Source organism: Sipha flava, unplaced genomic scaffold (assembly GCF_003268045.1).
Source record: "Sipha flava isolate LNK unplaced genomic scaffold, YSA_version1 3_pilon_pilon, whole genome shotgun sequence".
Classification (NCBI taxonomy): Eukaryota; Metazoa; Arthropoda; class Insecta; order Hemiptera; family Aphididae; genus Sipha; species Sipha flava.
Window position 1 is genome coordinate 657,234 of NW_020273108.1, and position 20,692 is coordinate 677,925.

General features: G+C 33.5%; 1 protein-coding gene across 4 annotated transcripts in view; it reads right to left on the reverse strand.

Moving 5' to 3' along the window:
* LOC112688762 (Down syndrome cell adhesion molecule-like protein Dscam2) overlaps positions 1 to 20,692 on the reverse strand; it is a 366,044-nt gene that overhangs the window by 132,981 nt on the left and 212,371 nt on the right. For all 4 annotated transcript variants that reach the window (XM_025562113.1, XM_025562115.1, XM_025562116.1 and 1 more), the window contains one exon: positions 2,177 to 2,459. In XM_025562113.1, coding sequence (XP_025417898.1) covers positions 2,177 to 2,459 — 283 coding nt within the window. The remainder of the gene's footprint in view (positions 1 to 2,176; positions 2,460 to 20,692) is intronic.

Below are 20,692 nucleotides of genomic sequence, written 5' to 3' on the forward strand. Positions count from 1 at the left end.
TAATCCAATAAAAATTAAACAACAGTGATTATAATTATTTGAGTAGGTAGCAAAAGTAAGAAAGTATACATCATAAACAGTATCTACAGTTTAGATCACACTATTCAACTGTCAAATACAATATTTATTTGCATTTTCGGAAATGTCCGTGTATAAAATAAGCATCTAGTCAAATAATATAAGCTACATGCACCAAACCATAAATTGGGATTTTTCTATTTTTATTTATTTTCATTTACATTTAATCCACCATATACTATAGAGAGGTATAGTGTAGGGGAAAGTAAAACTCGGTTTATTGATAACTATTATTAATTTATTATTAACTTATGTCACATTATGTTAGTATTACGGTATAACTGTACAGCATTGTGGCTATTATAGGTATTAGGCACAATATAAAATGTGATGACCATAGAAAAATTGGTTTTTCTCTGGTTTGAAGGGATGTACACAATTTTGTTTTGGTTGTACAAAATTGTACAAAAAAAGTACATAATACTGTCAAGGTTTGGTACTATTATTCAAAAGTGGCCGTGCTGGTGATACGGACCTCTCGCCTCGTCCATCACAAAGCCGTATTATAGCGAATGTGAGAACGCGAGCATTATATTTTAAGTGTGGGCAATGTTATAAAAATACTTTTGAATAGATTTTCGGAACATTATATAGAGACTTAAAAACTGTGACATATCAAAATTAATTTTGTGTTTATCACGAGCGAAAAGTGTTTTTTCACTGATCACGTGTCGTCCATATAGCCACACTATGATATTTGTAAACATTCAATGGGTGAGTGAGGATGTAAACACAAAATCCTATTAAAATCGCGTTTGAAATATACCTTATTGGTAGTAAACACGCGGTGGCCGCGGTTTGAGTGTTTGAAATAGTGTCTGGACGGTACGTGTTTATTCGAACATCACAACGTGTACTTTTGGCTCAAAAGGATTAAGGGGATTTGATACCGCTTTATTGTCTGTTTTTGTTTATCGCACGTGCGACAAATCCGTGATAAGAGTTTTGAAACAGATTTAAAGACTTTTCGATAAGTCTAATTGAAATTGACTTTCGAAATTTGTAGATTTTGTCCCTGTGAAACCTAACGAAAATTTATTAAAATAATTAATTAATTTAATCAAAAACCCACGACGCGGTTTTCACAATAGTTTTAAAGGGGATCGACGGTAAAAGAAGGAAAGTCTATATCAAGTGTACTTCAGATTACGAATTCAAATTATGTTTTCAAAATCCTTTTCGGAACACTAGATTGGTCTGCGTGGGGGAAAAAAATTCATCTAATTCACCGTACTCGTACATGTCACACCTGCAATAAAAAAAGAGACGGTATCGAAATCCTTATGTCCGCTCGTGTTCGATTTTATTTATACTTTGCATAGAACGTGTGCTTTTAAAATCGTTATGTTTCCGTTTAATTCCTCGATTTGTGAAGCCCATAGGATAGTATTTAAAGAGTCAGTCGACCGCGGATAATATGTTTCAGCCGACGAACAAGTTACCGCGATTGTGATGTAAGATTCGGTGTCAATACCAACTTGTCGGACCCGGATGTATCGGCATGGTCCAGATTTATTTTATTATTGTATACATCGCACTGCATATTATATATCCAATGCAGTGAAACTTAAAGATAAGCTTTATCATTACATCTATATCTTACAAATCAATGATTTCATTCACAAATGGGAGTTCAACGTGCGACCTTATGGTTAATTATTTCTTGTTTAAGAAAAATACAGACAGGAAAAGATACGTTTTACAACTAATCGGAGGCAAAAGAAATCCTCGAAAAAAAATACATCGATTTAGAGACAAAAAATGCATAAACTTATAATTGATTGTGATACGATAAGTTTTTAAGGGTACGTAGCCCGTAGTCGTGAATTATAGTATTATAATTTTTCTTTTCGGTTTTGCGAGTGAACTCACATACGTGGAACATTCTGAACTGTGAATAAAATTGGATAGAAATGTTTATGAACCTATAAACTTATGGTGAATTCGAAAAAATCAAGATATTTTTAAAAGCGGTGAAACGGTTCACGTACTTAAATAGAACACTGAGATCTGGGCAACCTGTCGGGTGCGCAGGCATTGCACGTCGCGCAATAATTAATGTATAATTATTAGGTAATGTGCCAATTATTGTACTCACGTTTTCGTCGGCGGTGGACGTGATGCACGTGAACGATACCGACCGCCCAGACTCGATCTCAGATAGCGCCGGCACCACGTGCGCGCTCATGTCCGGCACCACAATCACCCGGTGGTGTAAGCTCTTGTGGCCCGCCGAGTTCTTGGCTGTGCACGTGTAGTTGCCCGCGTCCGTCCGCTGTACCGACCGCAGCCGCAGGAAATTCATCGGAGCCTTGCTGCGACCGCCGCCGCCGGCAGTGGTGTCCGCCGTCACCACCACCGTGGACGTCCCAGAGGACCATCTGCAAACAGACACAAAACAGGTGATGTCAACGACATGTCGATAACGCAGCACGCCCGAACCACGGTTAATGAATTGAATATGTCAGTGCTTCCCAAACTTTTTCGACTCACGGAGCCCTTTCTGATCTAAGGTTTTTTCAAGGCACCCTTCCCCAAGTCATAGCATGACTAATCATAAGAACTATTTTAGACAAGATAGTATTTCATGACAACGCAGCGCCCTGTGTAGACATCGCAGCGAACACTTTGGGAACCGCTGGATTATGTGATTGGAGTACATGTAATAGGCTATAAGTTACTGGAAACTTAGGTTTTCAGTAAGGGTTAAGGGTGCGAAAAAAATATAACATGTCTACATTTCTCGCAGAACATTCGCACGATGAGCATCTTTTCGTTAACACCACGCCACTATACGTCGTTATTAGAACTCGCATAAACAAGAGTAGAGAACCTAGTATGAACCGGGAGGCAGAAAATCGTTAAAAGATAGTCATAGACTGACTATTCACTCTTTGTAAGACTACGGCCAAGTCGTGGACTTTATAACCCCAAGTTTTTAGTCAATTTTTAGCCAATACTAGTAACTTTTACTTTTAGCATCTATTTTTCTTTTAATTATTATAGAAAACGCTGATAAATTGTAACTTATACTTTTTTCAATCACATGTGTTTTATTTATTAACTGATTACCTTCTCAAACAAAGTCGTAAGTTTGAGTTAAACGTGCTGCGTCGTTTGAATAATTTTTTATGTGTACGCAGAACCCTATACAGCGGATCACTACAATAAGTTGAAATATCAAAATGTTTTTCCAATGTATGTTCGATAAAATTTATTGATAAATATTCAAAATTATTCAATATGATCATAATCATTGTATTATCTACTTGAACAATTTTTTTTTTTTTTATTTCCACCAAAATTAAATACGAGTTACAACTAAATTCAATAACTTATTTTAGCACAATGACTGCGTCGCCAATGTTACTACTCATATTCAAACACATGACAAACTGATGGTTTGGTTAAAAACTCCGACTTGCCGACGTACTGGGCACCGGTCGAATACATTTTTTTGTTCGTTTTAATCATAATAATTTTAGAAGAACATGTAAACAAGAATTTACGCATCATGAACATTTTACTTTTGTAGCGGATTATACCGATTCATCAGTTGAAGTCATAAGTCGTCATTAAAAACTGCAAGTATATTAAAAATTAAACTCTTATGACAAACCAGAGACCTGCAACACACATCATTCTAATAGATGCACATAAAAAATGTTAATATCACACAAAACGTGATGTGAAAAATATAATAACCACGTAAACGTTTCATATACGTAGTCGGGTGGCCGGTTCGTGGTGTGAATAGATGGTGGACGACGGTATACGAGTAGCCTTTTTTGAGAGAGACAAGAGTAAAGAACACCGTCACCGGTACTTTTGAATATTTGACCGCATGTAGTTAAATGCTCTCGTAAAATGTCATCTACACCAGCACTGTCTTTACAAAGACAACGGTCAGTCGAAATCGATTAATCGCCGCCCCCGGTCGTCCAGACATGAAAAGCGTATTTTTCTTTTCTTTTTCTTTAATTTTTCGAGAGAACAACCTTAACCCGGTCGTGTGCCTGCGATGCTAACCTAGTCCATCGAATCGTATTTAGAATGCTACAGAATGTTCACAAACACGCACACTTATCTAATAATAAATATACGTATATACATCGTACATCAAACTATTCACTCGTGTATCACCGTTTACACTCGACGAATACGTAATAAGCGTAGGTATTTTTATGGTCCATGCATTATGTGTGCATGTCGTCGTACATGATCTTCGTAAACATTCTGACGATCTGTCAACGCGTAATTTAGTCGTTAGACAGGGTGTTTTGAGTATGCATGGTCGTGACAACGGCTATTCTAGGGAACAATGTAATTCAAATGCATATTTATCAATGTCCAAACCTCTCGTTTTCGATTTCGTTAAAAAATAACTGTGTTAAATAAACTGGTCGAATAATATCTACAACACGTGTTCCAATTTTAAATTGGTTTCCGGTGTTTTTGATTCAATTTGCAAAAACAATTTAACCTAACCATGTTAATCATTAAATATCTAAACAATTTCAAAAAATTATCTCGGTTCAAAGTGTAAGTAATATTGCACAGAACTTTTATCCTACATTTTGGAAATGCCTTCATTTCTGTGGGTATACTACTTTACGGTCACTTGAACTAAATACGTGGACTCATACGCGTAACTTGGAAATTTATTAGGGGGGGGGGGGATATAATGTTATATCTAACGAAAAGAGTGCCCGAGACTAAACGCCGCTTTACTACCTACATATAATAATATAAAATTTCTATAATTTTTTTAACATTATATTAGATAAGCGAAAATTTGAAATTAAGATTTAAAAAAAAAAATGTTATAGTAATAGCTATAACCCCAGCTGTTTTGTACTTATTTTAAAATAAGTTATATTAAATATCAGAGGGGGCACTGGCCCTCCTAATTTTTTTCTAGAGGCAATCGCCCCCCTTGCCCCCCAGTTTACGTCTATGCATGGACTTAATGTGAAATCGCGTATGTAAGCGATGAGATATGAATATTTGTTTTTCAAAACAGAACTTATTCTATCGAAATGTCATCACGTTTTAAAAGAACTCGTTCATTCTGTTTACGGTTGTATTTTGCGTAAGTACAGTGATAACTAGTGTATTTTAAATATAGAACACAAGCCAGAATAATACTGAAATTGTCTGAAATTATAGGAATTTATATTTCATAATAAATTTTCCTCTGAAAATAAAAACATGAACGATCAAATTAATGCTTTTATATTTTCTATAAGAAAGTAAGCATGGTAATATAATCAAATCATGGCAAGTGATACAGAAAATGTATTATTATTTCAATCAGTCTTTAATAGTTTTATTTTTGAAAGATTCGACGACAGTCGATAACCTATCGCATAATATTAAAAAAAAATGAACTAAAATCCTATAGTGCGGCTGCCCGTGTCGGACAACATAACTTAGTCAAATATAACTGTCGTACTGGATATGCGAAAAATGCCGGATTTCTATTTATTTATATAGTGAGAAAGTTTGTATATTTTGTAAATTAAAAAAAAACTGGTCGTCTTTTCTTCTTTCGAGTAATTAAAGGACTCATGTTAATATATAATGACCATAAATTTCCCCCAATATTTCATCACAATATTTTTAATCAAAGAAAGTTCGCTTACATTAAACTTAAGGCAAGATATTTAGTAAGATATTTAGTAAGTCAACTAAGTGCTTGACGTGAAAAATTACGTTCTTTCTCGTGTTTATTAAATTTCTTAGAAACAATGTGTAATGGTTAAACAGGACTGAGTGGGAGATCAAACCAAGTGTACATATGTATTAACATAATTTTAATTAAATTATACTCAATATTTGCTCATTCATGTTTGTGGCTTCAATATTTAATAGTGTTAAATATTTGTCCATTCGAAAATCCAGTAAATCAACTCGACACTGCTGCACGCAAACACTAGAAGTAGAACGCCTTAAGTGTATCACACCATGCAGCCTTGTGGCCATATTGTTCTACAGAATGATAAAACTAATAAATATCTGTACACCAAAAGCATCGAGAGAATTAAGAACATCGCGAAAGAGATTTTTTATATGAAGGATTTTTGTGTATGTAAAGGCTAACTTTTTGTTTCGTTGTGTACATAAAAGGCAAGTGTGATTGAGATAAAAGTAAATTAATATAGCTTCTGTTTTTTTGTGTCATATAATTAAAGCAGTAAAATATCGTTATATTTTTTACTTGCAAATTCAATCTTAAGTTCATAAATAATTTAAGATATTAAAATAAAATAAAATAACATTAAAAATATATCGTTCTTTACATTCAATGAAATTTATTGTAGACATCAATCGTCTCACGATAAGTCGGTGTAACATATAATTTCCAGTTTTTGAATATTGACTGAACATTTCCAAGGGTAGACATCGTATTCTATTACTTTATAAGAAATTAGCAAATTCGAAAAAGTTTTTAGACATTTTTTTGTGTCATTATGCACGAGTACTACGTAACGATAAAGCGCATTTTTACATATCATTTTAGCATACAAATAGAATCCTAGAAACACTTCTATGGTTATAAAGTAAGTTCCACATAATGTTATCACACTGGTTTAAGCTAATTCAGGTTGATTCCATTAATTATTTATTTATTTTTTTTTAATAATTCTATAATTTCACGTATACTTAAGATAAAACTAACATCAGATAAAAATTAATTTAAGATACATTAAATATTATATTCAAAAAACAATATATTTTCGATTATACTTGAGATTCTTCTAATTTAACTAATTCAAATAAACTATCGAAACGAATGAGTACCTTTTTTATTTTACTGACAAAATTTTCCGTTTTCTCGATACTTAAGATAAATGATTGATCACGAACCACAATACACTAAACGCCATGAGTACACGACGTACAATGATACCTGACATACTGATAAGTTCAAAAATAAGATGAATCTCATAAATTCACGTGTTTGAAGTACTATAAATACGATAAGATCGTTAAGCACATTAAGGGAAACTCATTATAGTAGTAATATTCTATACAGTTATTATACTTTATTTATTTTTCGTCACAGAAACAATAATAAATAAATATGTAAATAAATATTTTATACATAGAAATAAATAAATAAATAATAAACAATTATTAATGCATATAATTAGGCGTTAACGATTTTTCTGCTGAATGTGTTTCTACAGTAGGTATCAGTATTATATTATAATAATATTATTTATAATGAAACACGTTTCATAGTAGTTTTTGATTTGCATATTAGTGTTTGCAGATTTATGAGTGATGCAATTTAAAAATGTCTACCCGAAAACTATACGTTTCACTAATAAATCATGTTTTTGTATTGGTATGATAATGTATTTATGATCGTTATAAAAACATCCACAAAACGCAATCGGGCATGCCATTATTATTCTGGTCTAATCCACTCAATACCCGGCTTAGTAATAAATACTTTTACAACACATGTACCTACAGTCGTTCAAAAATTGCTTTAAATTATTTATATGCTCTATGTCTTCATGGGTACGTTCGACAGAGAGTTATCGGAACACGGATAAAAGATCAGAAAATAAAAATGACAATGAAAATTATCAGAAGTAAACAATAAGATAATTTGTGGAAAAAAAAAAGAAACATATATCAGGACGGAGGAACCCTTGCATCTAAATGAGAATCAAAATTATATATTTAAAAACTTAATACTAAAAATATTACAAATCAATATCACCAGATAAGTCCTGAACCGACTTCGCGCTAGTAAATATCTTCACCGTTGATGAAGCCAAGGTATCGATGGTGGCGAGAGGTGCACACACGACGGAAACAAATAAATTTTTTTTCAGTGACGAACAAAAAAAAAACAAAATAAAACACTACGGTGAAGGCTTCTTACGATAATTTTTAATCCAACTAATGTGAAATATCATAAAAAAAAAAAAATGCAATTGATAGTGCACTTTAATAAATCTCGATAGTTATAAACGACGCGACACCACGCACATGGTAGTGGTTAAGCGCGGGGTACAGAAACGCGACCGATAAAGGTGAACTAATGACGGCGGTGCAAGTTCATTAGTTCACACTACCAGCTTCACGAAATATGCTGTATCCAACACTATAATTTCAAATAATTATTCTCAACCTCCATGGACTGCGACACCCAAAACTCGCATGAGACTTTCATAACTTCAAAAAAAAAAAAAAAAACAATTCATAGAATACCGTTGATGCAATATTATAGGCAATACACAGTGCATAGACACATGTTGTCCATCGCAGGACTACGTTTCGATATCGGACAAACGCAACAGCCATAATATAACGTAAAAGTGTAGCGAACGCTGTACAGAAGACTACGCTCCTTGTACATGTGAAATGTTAAACGACGCCGCACGTCCGTTGACAATGTTGAAACGTTGATATAGATTTGAAAAGTATATACACATATATGTACATGCGTGTGAAATAAAAAAAAAAAAATTGTTTCAAACATATAACGTGAACTTTTCAATAAGACAAAAGCATCGTTTTCTGTAAACAATATCCAGTATAGACGTGTGGTTAAATTCTACCTAGCTTCCAAATATTATTGGTGCTGTACCCGTATTCGAATCATTGTTGACCCCTAGCAATGACCCTGGTGCGTTAGTGTTTTAAGTCAAGATATTTAGTTATGAGTTTTATGTATTCGTCGCTTTCTTCGCCCGTTGGCCGATGTTTTGGTAGCGCATCAGAAATACGATGCTCGTTCATGCACGTACCTACTGTCAATTGTTTGAAATATAATATTTATATGACAGGTCCTTGCTTAGTTTGCACGCACACCGTTAAGACACGTGCAACATAATAAGTGTCTAGAGATCATAGACAATGGTGACTAACGCATTATTTGGCATACGGTAGATTTGAAATATTTTACATTTGTCCCTTGTTTATATAAATAAATACTGTTTTCGACAAAACAGATGTCCGATTATTCATCGTCGTGAAAGATATCTAATCAAGTCCGGCTCCGTATCGTGCAGTCTTCTCGATAAACGAATGTTTTGGAGCAAGAGTTCAATGACTGAAACTGGTCGCGCAAGTGACAAACGTTGAAGTATGAAGATATTCTTAAAGATATTCTAAAAGATTTTCTTCTACGAAAAACAAATACGACCGAATCCTTTGCCGTGTTCGAATAGGTAAAGGATGAACGTAAGAAATGATGAGGTGTGCACTACCTGTCAACAATGTATGCCCAGGCCTACGGCAGTAGTACGCACAGTCCTTCGCTCGCGTTCGACGTCGTAATGCGATTGTGCGAGCGGTACGTGATCGTGTGCATTACACAGGTTGTCGGCATGAGCGCGAAAGAGATCAATTGGATTGACTCGTACGCCGGTGCGCTTGCGAACGCGACCGAATCGGTAACGCGTCGCCCGCCCGCGCGCGCCTCTCACCGACCTGCGTTCGATTCAATTTTACGGCTATCGGATTGTCACCGGCACCGCCGTCTCATCCGATAACTTCGCATTCTTATATTCATTTTATCCGTAGCACACCGTCGGCGCTCAACGCTCCACGTCCGCCGCGTTATCGAACCTTATTTTTTTTCTCTCCCTTTTTTTTTCTCTCCCTTTTTTCTCTCACCCGTTCCTTCCGCGTGAACTCATTACGATGTACCACCAAATGTGCGCTCGGTACGTTCATTTATCCATACTGAACGGGGTAGGGGGAAGGAGATCGGAGGCACTTCTTCCTCCTCTCCACCGCGTCCCCTTCACCGGAAAAAACTAATGTGAAATCGATGTCAAATGTTCAACGGGCAATTAAATGAACGTGCGACCAGTCGATTTGTAACCGTATAGTGTATTAGTGTTCGGTCGTAAACCTGTTCAAAAGCAAATACAGCCCCTAAAGTTTTGAAAATCGTATCGATCGTATAGGTAGAATATTTGTTCATCACATATTTCATACCGTCGACTCTCAATATTTTCAAATCTTCCATCTATCGTATGAGGTAACGTCCTCCCTCACCACTAAAATATTGAAGTTCCATGATTGTACTTATCATAAAAAAATCAGCATTTCATTAAATTTCAATGAATTTATTCGTAGAGGAAAAAAATATTAATACATTTTCAAATGTTTAAAACAAAGAGTTTTATAATAATATTCTTAATGTGTTAACTTTTTTAAATATTCAATTTTAAACGTATTACTATTAAATAAAAACTAATAAGAGAGTTGGTACTGTTCGGTATTAATTCATTTTTTAATATTTGGCGTTAACTGGCGCATAAATAAATGACAGTGTGCGTAAATAGAATATAACGTAGTTATTCGAAAATCCCGATAAGATATAAATAATCGGAAATAGCGTTTTTAGGAATTATGATTTCTAAAAATGTTCACGCTTCCCTGAAGTTCTGTCATGCCCCCCCCCCTCCCCCCACACAGGTAGTGAAACATTGTTTCGTACGATTTACTTAAAATCCGTTTTTGACCGTTTTTTGGGTTTTCATGATTATTACGGATAACGTGTTACTTTTTTAATAAAATAAATCGTTGTTCTGTGCAGTTAGATCATTATATATTAATACATTATTCGATGTCAATTGGCGCATAATTATTATTGTTCCATCGGTTTCGTTAATAGTTTTATTATACATTGTAACTTTTTTACGGAGACGAATAAATAAAAGTTTTACATTCAACGTATCCCACGGTTATATTAGGTGTCTACCATTTAAACAGGACACTAGATATTCTAGTTTTTTTGGTTTTTTTTTTTTTTGTTAAGAATAACATGTACATTTATTGTTCCGACACAATGTTTAACAAGTAAACTGAAATAAAATATATTTATCACAGCAGTAGAACATATTATATTGTGCAATTGATTCTCGTGAGATATAACTTTTAAACAAATGTATACATATACGATTATAACGTGAATTCGGATTGGAATGAGATAACATTTATACAGTTGTTTTATATTTAAATACATTTTAAAAAGTCAGAGCATACATAAATTATTAATCGCGTAAATGAGAAAATCGTTAGTGCCGCTTCGTGAAATTTAATCTGATTTCCACTCACAAGCTTACATTATATATGAGTATTACCCTCGAATTACTCGACGCACTGACTACAGTCTTATGACATAAAACTGTAAAATATGTTGAACATGATCTATTGTCGTCGTAGTGATGCGAATAGTAACTGCAGTTAATCTATCCGTTGCGGACAGTGACGAACTATCGTGGAAATCCATCACGGACGGGAAATTATCTTGTAGCGAAAGAATGACCTCTGTTCGTTAAAACCCGAAAAAAACGTACGTCAAAATTGGTTTTCTCCCCCTAAATAGAATCATACGAGAAAACCTCGCAAAGCTTTTGTTGGTATCATTATAATATTATTTGAAAAAGGTCGAACACCATTACAGAATATAAATCCTCGTCGTGTGGTCACGTTCGTATTTATGGAACTAAACCTAATCTGTATATATATTAAACGTACTTATTAGGAAACCGGCCGGTGGTATTAGGTATTGTTTACTTTTACTTTTTTCTTTTATTTTTCTACAATTTTAAACCTGCGATCATCATAGTTTATACGTTTCCCACGCCGTAGTAGTCTCGCCGTCGTAGTGATAATATTTTATAGGTGGTCGAATCATTAAATATTAAAATTAATCCAAACGCCGTTGCTTACGCGTTTAATCGGCCACCATCGTGCCGTAAGTACTTGCAACCGTTGCGACATCATACTTCGAACCACGAACAGTAGTGACATTTGAACCGCGGTTACGGTCGTCAAAATAAATACTTTATCGAATGACGACCACAATAATATTCCGGGTTGAAATCATTCAAAAACGGTGCGTTATCCTTGTGACGAGATTTTACTGTATAACCGTCGTAAAAACTTCCCAACGTTTCAGCGCGAACCCGTGTGCGTATACGGTTATTGTATTGTGCAGTATGTTTTTAGTGTTATTTAAACATTACATTATATTACCATTGTTTACATACCGGCAGGCCGTTACTTTGATTTTGTACATTCCTTTGTGCTGTGTCGTATCTACTGTAATAATATGATACCGATATTCCGCTCGTTTCGTGCAATATCGTTATCAGGTCGTCTGAATTTGTTTTTTTGACGCGTTCCCGTGCGATCGTAGAAAACGGAATTTTCGTGTGCACCGTTTATCCGCAGCGACGTGATCGATTTTCGATCAAGTCCACCACATCCGATTAAGAGGGCACCATCGCAGTACATTGGTAAATTATTTTTTCACAAAACAACACTTGAATACTGTGTTCACTAATGGTTACCGTTTTTCGTACCTTCGCTGTCACGATTATCTTCACTAACCTTTTGCAATAATAATTCGCAAACGCTAAGAGGGCCGCGACCACCGAGTTGTTTGCCATTGCAGAATTCGCGGGATTGGCGAATTTTAGAGGAAACAATAAGTCAGTAAACATTTTTAATACTAAAATAAAAAATAAAATAAAACGATCCCGCATTTCAATAGTGTTGCTTGTTACATAATTCTTAAAACTTCTCCGGGGCAAGTGTTCTTGTGAAACAAATGATCAACACTATAATATTTAATTGTAATGTGACTAAAATTGTTCCTTTCTTAATACAGCGAAAAATTATCATGGGGGTGATTTGGAGTTTTCAGGTTTTCGATTAGCTAAATCCAAAACCGTAACACATATTACATTATTCTTTTCTAATTCGCGTACGAATTATCGTCTTTGTTAAAATTAAACGCAATTTCCTGTAGATGAACGTACTACACTAGAATTTTTATATTATTCCTGTGTCCGTTCGCTCACCACGAGGTCCGGAGCTTTGATCAAAGTTCGATCGGAAGTTCACACAAGCAAGTCAGTCGAGATTGATAGTTATTTATAAGAAATGTACACTGCTGTTGGCACACATTGATATCAATTCGGTTTTGAAATATTTAAAGATGACGGTCCGATTGATGTCTGGCTGTTTATAATATATAACCATGTCGTCGAAACACGATAATATCGTAGTTCAATGAAAAATCGCGTATCATTACGTAGGAAAGTTTTGAACATAACACAACGTTGTGTATACATACATGTTATTTTATTATTATAAAGTACACGTTTTACGCGTGATTACTACTACCAAGGCATGTAACAAATCCAGTAAACGGTATCCTACGCAAAGTTTCTTATTCAAATATTTCGGGATATTCACAAATGGCTCGTGGATAATGTAGTGTTTAGTATTCATATTTTATTCGTGCAAGACGTGCCAATGTTTTTTGACCGTAATCAGATAAGCGCTTACTTGTTAAGAATTTTTTTTTTATGGTAAAATAACCATGTTTTGTCCGTGTTAAAACTATCGATTGTTTTACTACAGTTCAGACTCGTACTAACGCAATAGAATTATTGCGTATTATATTATACTATTTTGGAGAAAAAGTAAATGTTCACATTTTTCCCAAGTGTACACAAAAGGTTGAGATTGAGACCGCTTAAAATATTATTCAAGGTATTACAATTATTATGCTAGTTTAACAACCAATCTAACGTAAATATAATCTTTGTAATATTTTAAATTTTTCAAATTAGGCAAATAGAAAATGGGCTCCATACTATTAATCCATATTCTATTAAAAGACAAATTAGAGAGTAATAAAGAATTTTTAAACAATGTATATGTTTAAATGAAATCAGTGAGGTTTTTACTAAATATAAAAGAGGGGGGCTATTTTTAATTTGTTGCCCTCCACCATAATTATATAATATATTTGATATGTAATATTATACCAGTATAAGTTGTCGTATACGCCGATCAAATCGTACGTACAGACATAAACACACAACAGAATTCAATATTACACTTTAGAGAATATAAGCCCTAAGCAGTGGTCGAGTCACACGACCACACACCAGAAGCCCCTTTATTATTCATCCTCCTCTCTTTTATATCATATCTTAACCTACTTACACATATTTATTGCTTATATGCTAAAAGTTATTACAATTGTTGTTCTTATATCTATGTTAAATATTGTTTAAAATAGTGTCTATTTGAAAATGTTTACGTAGTGTATGTTTATAGTTAATACTTCCTATGTTCTAATTACAATATGTCATGACTACGAATTTACAGTATTGCTTAATACAACAAAGTCTATTTCATAACTACAGCCAAAACCGTTTTTAACATCATAGTCAAACCCAACTAACTTAACCTTATAAATTCTAGTTGTTGTTCTGTATATTTTGATGACGTATATTTTTCTATTGTTATCAATTCAATATTTCATGCTATTGCAAAAATAAAAATAAAATAAAAACATTAAAAAAAAAAAAGTTTGAATATTGGTTCGAAGAAATATTAGTTAGAATAATATAAAATTCAAGGCATTATACAATCTTATAACATGGTACTGATGAAAATTAAAAATGATAATTCTCATACCGAAAACATATTAACGTATTATTTTGCTTCTATCATTCGATAAATATCGCATGTATAACGATATGACCAAAAACGAATTTCCAATATAGCCAAGTGCCACCAAAAAACTTTTCTCTCCTTCCGGACGCAGTAATGAACAACTTTATTTTTTCTGTGATCAACCAATTATCCAACCAGTTAAAATATATGTAAATTAATGTCGGAAGTTATAAGGCAACTATCACCGGTCAATGGTTTTTAATGTGATAATTTTATGCTAAATAAAATAACGTTTTACGACAAAAAAAAAATAATAACAAAACAATAATTTAAAAAAAGAAAAACAGAATAAATCTTACATACTTTCTTATTTGAATAAACCTATTTGAATTACAAAATCTCGTGACAAATAATTTACGGTCCAAAAATTTCATTTCAGTAAGCATTGACATAATTATTTGATTTTACAACATCATATATGTGGCTGTATGTTTTACGTAGAACAACGTCGAATCTGTCATTGGTTATTATGTATAAGATATCTGTAAATAAAGGTCTTTCTGTGCACATCTCGTGCTACAAAGTCTACACCAAAGTACTTAAATCCTAAAATAGTTGCAGATAAAATATATTATAATAATGTCATATTACATCACGTAAATTTAGTATGGTACACTGCACTACTATACGTTTTATTTGTAAAATAATACATTGTATTTAATCCACCTCCTCTACACCTCTGCCTGTCATATATTTGGTTAGAATACATTTGACATAAACATTCTATAAACTATTGTATCTATAGTCGATCCGTCCGTCCCTAAAGTTATTATTATGGTTATCAATATCATAGTAATCCATTTCATAAACTCCTATTCGGTGTCAATCAGCCTTGCACATGTGTTTTCGGACATATGTTTGATATTAATTTTTAAAAGTTTTCTATTACAGGCATGAATGAAATATTATTATTTATACAAGTTTCAGTATATTTATTCAGTCAGGCTATGGTTTTAGTACAGCATACGATCACGAATGACTTTTTAATCTCATTTAGACTAAGATTTAACGGCCATAGCCATTTTCCTCCAAAAACGAGATATTTTTTTTGGCGTATGAATACATTATATTTTACAATAAATAACAGTTTGAATTTGCTTCATAATATTGAGCCATATAAAAATGTTTGTTCGCTCTTTATAAAAATGTTCTTCGAAATGCGAATGGAATCACTCACATGCATTTGTAGTTCGTAATAATGATGATAATGATTCCGCCCAAATAAGTGTTGAAAATGCAGCATTTTTTGAAATGTACGTAGTTGTTGAATAGTCAGCATACTGATTCACTCATTAACACATTAATTCGTTAGGTATGATAATCATAAAATCTTCAATAAACACGAAGAAAATTCTCGTAAATTTAAAAATGTGAGTCCAAACGTATTTCTAATCCAAAAACCAATGTCAAAATGTTTTTCTTTATATTCTTGAACTAAACCAAGACTTTGAATTTTTCTAAACCATGATTTTGCAGATGAAATCTATATATATATAGGTATACACGTATATGTCCGTATGTTATATGTACCTACGTATCTTTATTAAGTATAAATAAAAATTAAGTTATTGACTGTTAAAAATTGTGAGTGCAGTTGGTTTTTCGATAATTGATATAGATAACTGATACCAGAGTAATTATCAACCGATAAGCGTAAAATGTGATCCTAGCCTTACTCTATATTTATATTACGGAACGTAATACTACAGCACTGGCAAAATATTGGAGGAAAAAAGACATAACTATAATTTTAGTCAAAAATAATATAAAGGAAAATGAAAACCAAACTTATTTTTGTGAAGGATAATGGACAGTGAAGGAAAACAGTATCTTATTTTTGGAGGAAAAAGGAATCGCCCGATTTAACTATGATTAATTATACGTAGTTCGAGTGTTTCATTTTATTATCGTTTGTGTGTGTGTTTACATGTTATCAAGAACTCTGCATGGTTGTGATTCACGTTACTTGTTCGTTAAAGGTTAGGTTAGTTAAATGTTCTTATACGAGACGAGAATCAAGCTCAGATTATGTGCTGGATATGTACGCAGCAGTGCGGCCATGTTGATACAATAACGTTAATCAAGTATGTTGTAGAAACCCGTGTTCTGCACGAATGTCCAATTAGGATTTCGGTTAAAATTATGTTTGATTTCAGACCACATTTCCAAATAAGACGAGTAGAATCATATTTCCAGTGAACGCAGTGCGGTTCACAAAATAGACCGTCGAATTTGGTTCGCTCGACGGTATAGACTTCAGGGTCGATGATTTCTGTCCATCTATTATAGCTCCTTCATAGATATTAGTTACTTTCGCACTTGTTTGCGATTTTCACATGTACAAATTCCAACTGGAAATGTGACGGCGTGTTCATTCATTTATTTTAAAATTTTTTTTCGAATCTTGTTGTATAAATACACATAAAACTTGTAGATAAAACAGAATTCATAAATTGATTAAACACAGTTTTATACGCAATTTTTGCTTCGGGTCTTATGCTCTTTCCATAACTATCACTACATCGTTTTTGAAAACGGTAATTTACGTAAAAGTCGCTTGCGGAGAAACTGCAGTTTAATTTAATATTGCAATAATAATTTATTTAATTTTGTTTTCAATATTTACCGTTATGAATTCCAAAGTTTTAGGGGATTCAAACTATTTTTTTGCCCATTCAACAAAACTGTACTTCCGATAATAACCGTCCAACTTTCCACCACCAACATGCAACACGACAACGTACCTTATAACAATATGAATTTTCAACCACGTATTTTAATTTATTTCTGAAATCGTGTGTGAGTGATTATGTCGAAGTGCGGTCTCTGGCGTGATCGACATCGGTTTTACATAATTTCATCAACACTTGCGTCGGGTTTCGCATAGGCATAATATCCTTGTGCGCGTGCAGTGAAATCACACGTAACGTATTATCGACAAGAAAAAAAAAAAAACCGTAACCTTGGGTCCAGCGCATATTATGCATACCCGTTCACCCATCACGAGCATATTCATGGCGTGTCTCAATTGGAATTTTGTCTCCTGTCGATATACACGGTACAAGCACGTGTACGCGAAACAATGAATATGCTACGGGCAGTACGGAGTACTGGGTAATGTACACATTGCTCGGACAGTTCGGTCCTTTCCGGTCAATTTGAACCTCGAATAGAAATAATATGCTAATTATTAAAACTGCTCAATGATTTATTAATAATTCATGATGATTTTATTATAATACAGAACAAAAAGTGAAATATCAGTATAATGCTTTTACCCACTATTGTTATATTCTTCTTACATCAATTGTATTCCCGTATCAGAATGATAAAAGTAATACGGCTACGTTGATACGATCGGGCAAGAATATAATATATTTTTGTTCGTATTATGAATAATATTTTATGTTTACGATTAACGAGTTTTCGTGATTTTTAAGAAACTTTATACTTTGTAATTATTTATTTCTGTTCGAGGTTCGAATTGCCCGAGCAATGTGTTCGTTTCCCGGTACTTCAATTGCCAATGCACACTCATATATATATATATATATATAGTACTTAATATATACCATACTTAATGAGTGTATATATACTCATTAAGTACTGTGTTGAACGCACATAGAGGCAATTGGCATTTCACTGACGAGTGACCAGTACCCACCGGTTACCATACCGACCAAACACTCGTGCCGTATCTATGATTTTTGAAGAATTTCAAATTATTGAGTCTAAAGATTATAATTTTTTTGTACGGTCTTGTAATAGAGAAAAGTGCCTACTATAGTCAATGGTTATACCGCATACGTATTGTTTATAGAATAAAAATGTTAAATTCAACTTAGGTTGTTTATGTACCCACGACCCACTCCCAGAAATCTCGGAGGCGACTGCCTCTCGAATAAACTTTTGCAACTCCGCTGTATCAGTCGTGTATGCTTCAACATGCATAATATTTCACCACCACGGTACGTGTATACGGTTAAAATATATATGTTACTTTTTTCCTCCCTCAAATTTAAGCGTGCATGTATAACGCGCACGCGTACTTGATTTCATCCGACCTGACGAAAGTTTTTTCACTTTTCCACTTTACACTTCAACATGTATAGTAGTAAATAGTAGTGATGGTATTCGTAATGCGCCACCACGCATTTCTACGTATTTACGATTTTATTTCGGCGTACAAATGCATTTGATCTATTGTTTGCTTTGTAATGTATGTGAGTTAGGGTTTACTGCTAAGGTCGTCCGCCACAGTGGTTGTGATGCGTCCCGACGAGAGGAATTATTTGGTGCCATTTGTAGTAAGTTCGCCGCTGGGGCCTAAAATCGTGTGTACTACGGTACACATATTCGTGAAGTTCTAAAGGTATGAAAAAGCGTAAATGCTTATAATAAAAGCTACATGGAATTCGAGAGCGTGTAATAAAATCGTAATAGTCGGAGTTATATACACACGGTTACTTAAAAAGTACCATGGAATTAATTTAAATCTAAGCGCGGAAACGGATGGATCATGGCTTAACGTGATGAGGCGCAGAGTTATTGATTCAAACCCGAACACCAGCGATTTCGCTCTTTGGACGATGGACGACGGTTTCGAGCGAAAAAAAACCGCCTTTCTTCTAACCGATAAGTTAAATCGTTAAAAAAAAAAATGCCAAAAATACTCATTTGATTACAATTATCAAAAAAAAAAAAAAAAAAAGTAATAATAAACGAATGCTGAAAAATTGCGTCATTTCTGTGATACGCGTTTAACCGCAGGAGATTACATCACAGCCCATGGGCTGTAAACATTTATTAGAACTTTAGTGAATAAGATACAAAATTAAAAATCTTAGGCCTCGCGTTTGGCAGTATCGCCGCATTTGCATGTCAGGAAACGTCGCAAAACATTATAATTACGACCTAAGTTCTATAGAGTGCGCAAAGTAGATCGCCACCGTTGAAATTTTGACTATGTATTGATTCGGTTTTTTACGGCCTCATCCCCGTTTCGATTATGCTGTTGAAAGGTTATATTCAATGAACTAATATACACACCTACTAATCAGAAACATATGCAAGGTGTATACTTATGGTTCCATTTATCCTAAAATTTTAAGAATAGTTATATTTGCATTATAATACCTACAATCAACAGCCAGTAAGTTCTGTCCATGTAAAATATAATACATGGGAATAGGTAGGTTAATCCAATTTCCCGTCATCTGTTGGTGACTGAATCTTCACCAAAATGTACGTACGTTAGTCTCTAACTATACATACTAGCTTATCCTGTTGTGTAATATTGTTTATCCGTCTTGTGGTAACACGGGAAAAGGAATTTATAATTCGTTTCCAATGTTTTCGATTTTACTTCTTTACCGATTACAAGTAATGGGGATTATAACGTTTCAAATAAATCCGAATATCAATTATTATTATAACTGTTATTATTGTTATTATTATCACAATAGTGTGATAATATCTGTTATTAAATGATTATTATAATAATAATAATAGACAATCGTTTTCAACTGATTTGTTAACAAATCACACTCGAATACATTTAATAATTTACTATGTTATTGCATGATTAATATAGTGTTCGCGTACACACGGTGGAGATTTTAATCAAATCCCTTCACAGTCCTTTAATGCTATTGTAATACTTATTCGATGTAGGTATTACTTAGTTCAATTGTCGACCCAACTAAGTTCTAGAGATTTATAATTTAGAAAATAACAACTCTACGAATATAATGGGCACTTATCTGATGACATTTTATTCTGCATGATCTTATACTAGACGAAGTATAAACATTTTTTTTTTTTTATCATACATTTTAAAGTCAATTTAATGTCTAAATTTCGGACATTCAACTTAAACCGTTGTTAATTAAAAAAAAATAATAATAAAAAAAAAGTAATATAATTTGAGGTCTTGAATCTTGTTAGTAAAAAAAATTGATATTTCTGGTCGAATTGTTTTTAATTAATATATAATACATGTATAAATATATATCTTATATTCTGTTTTAGACACGAGCATACAAAAACATTTTCAGAAATATTTAGACCTCATAACATACGTGGCATAAATATT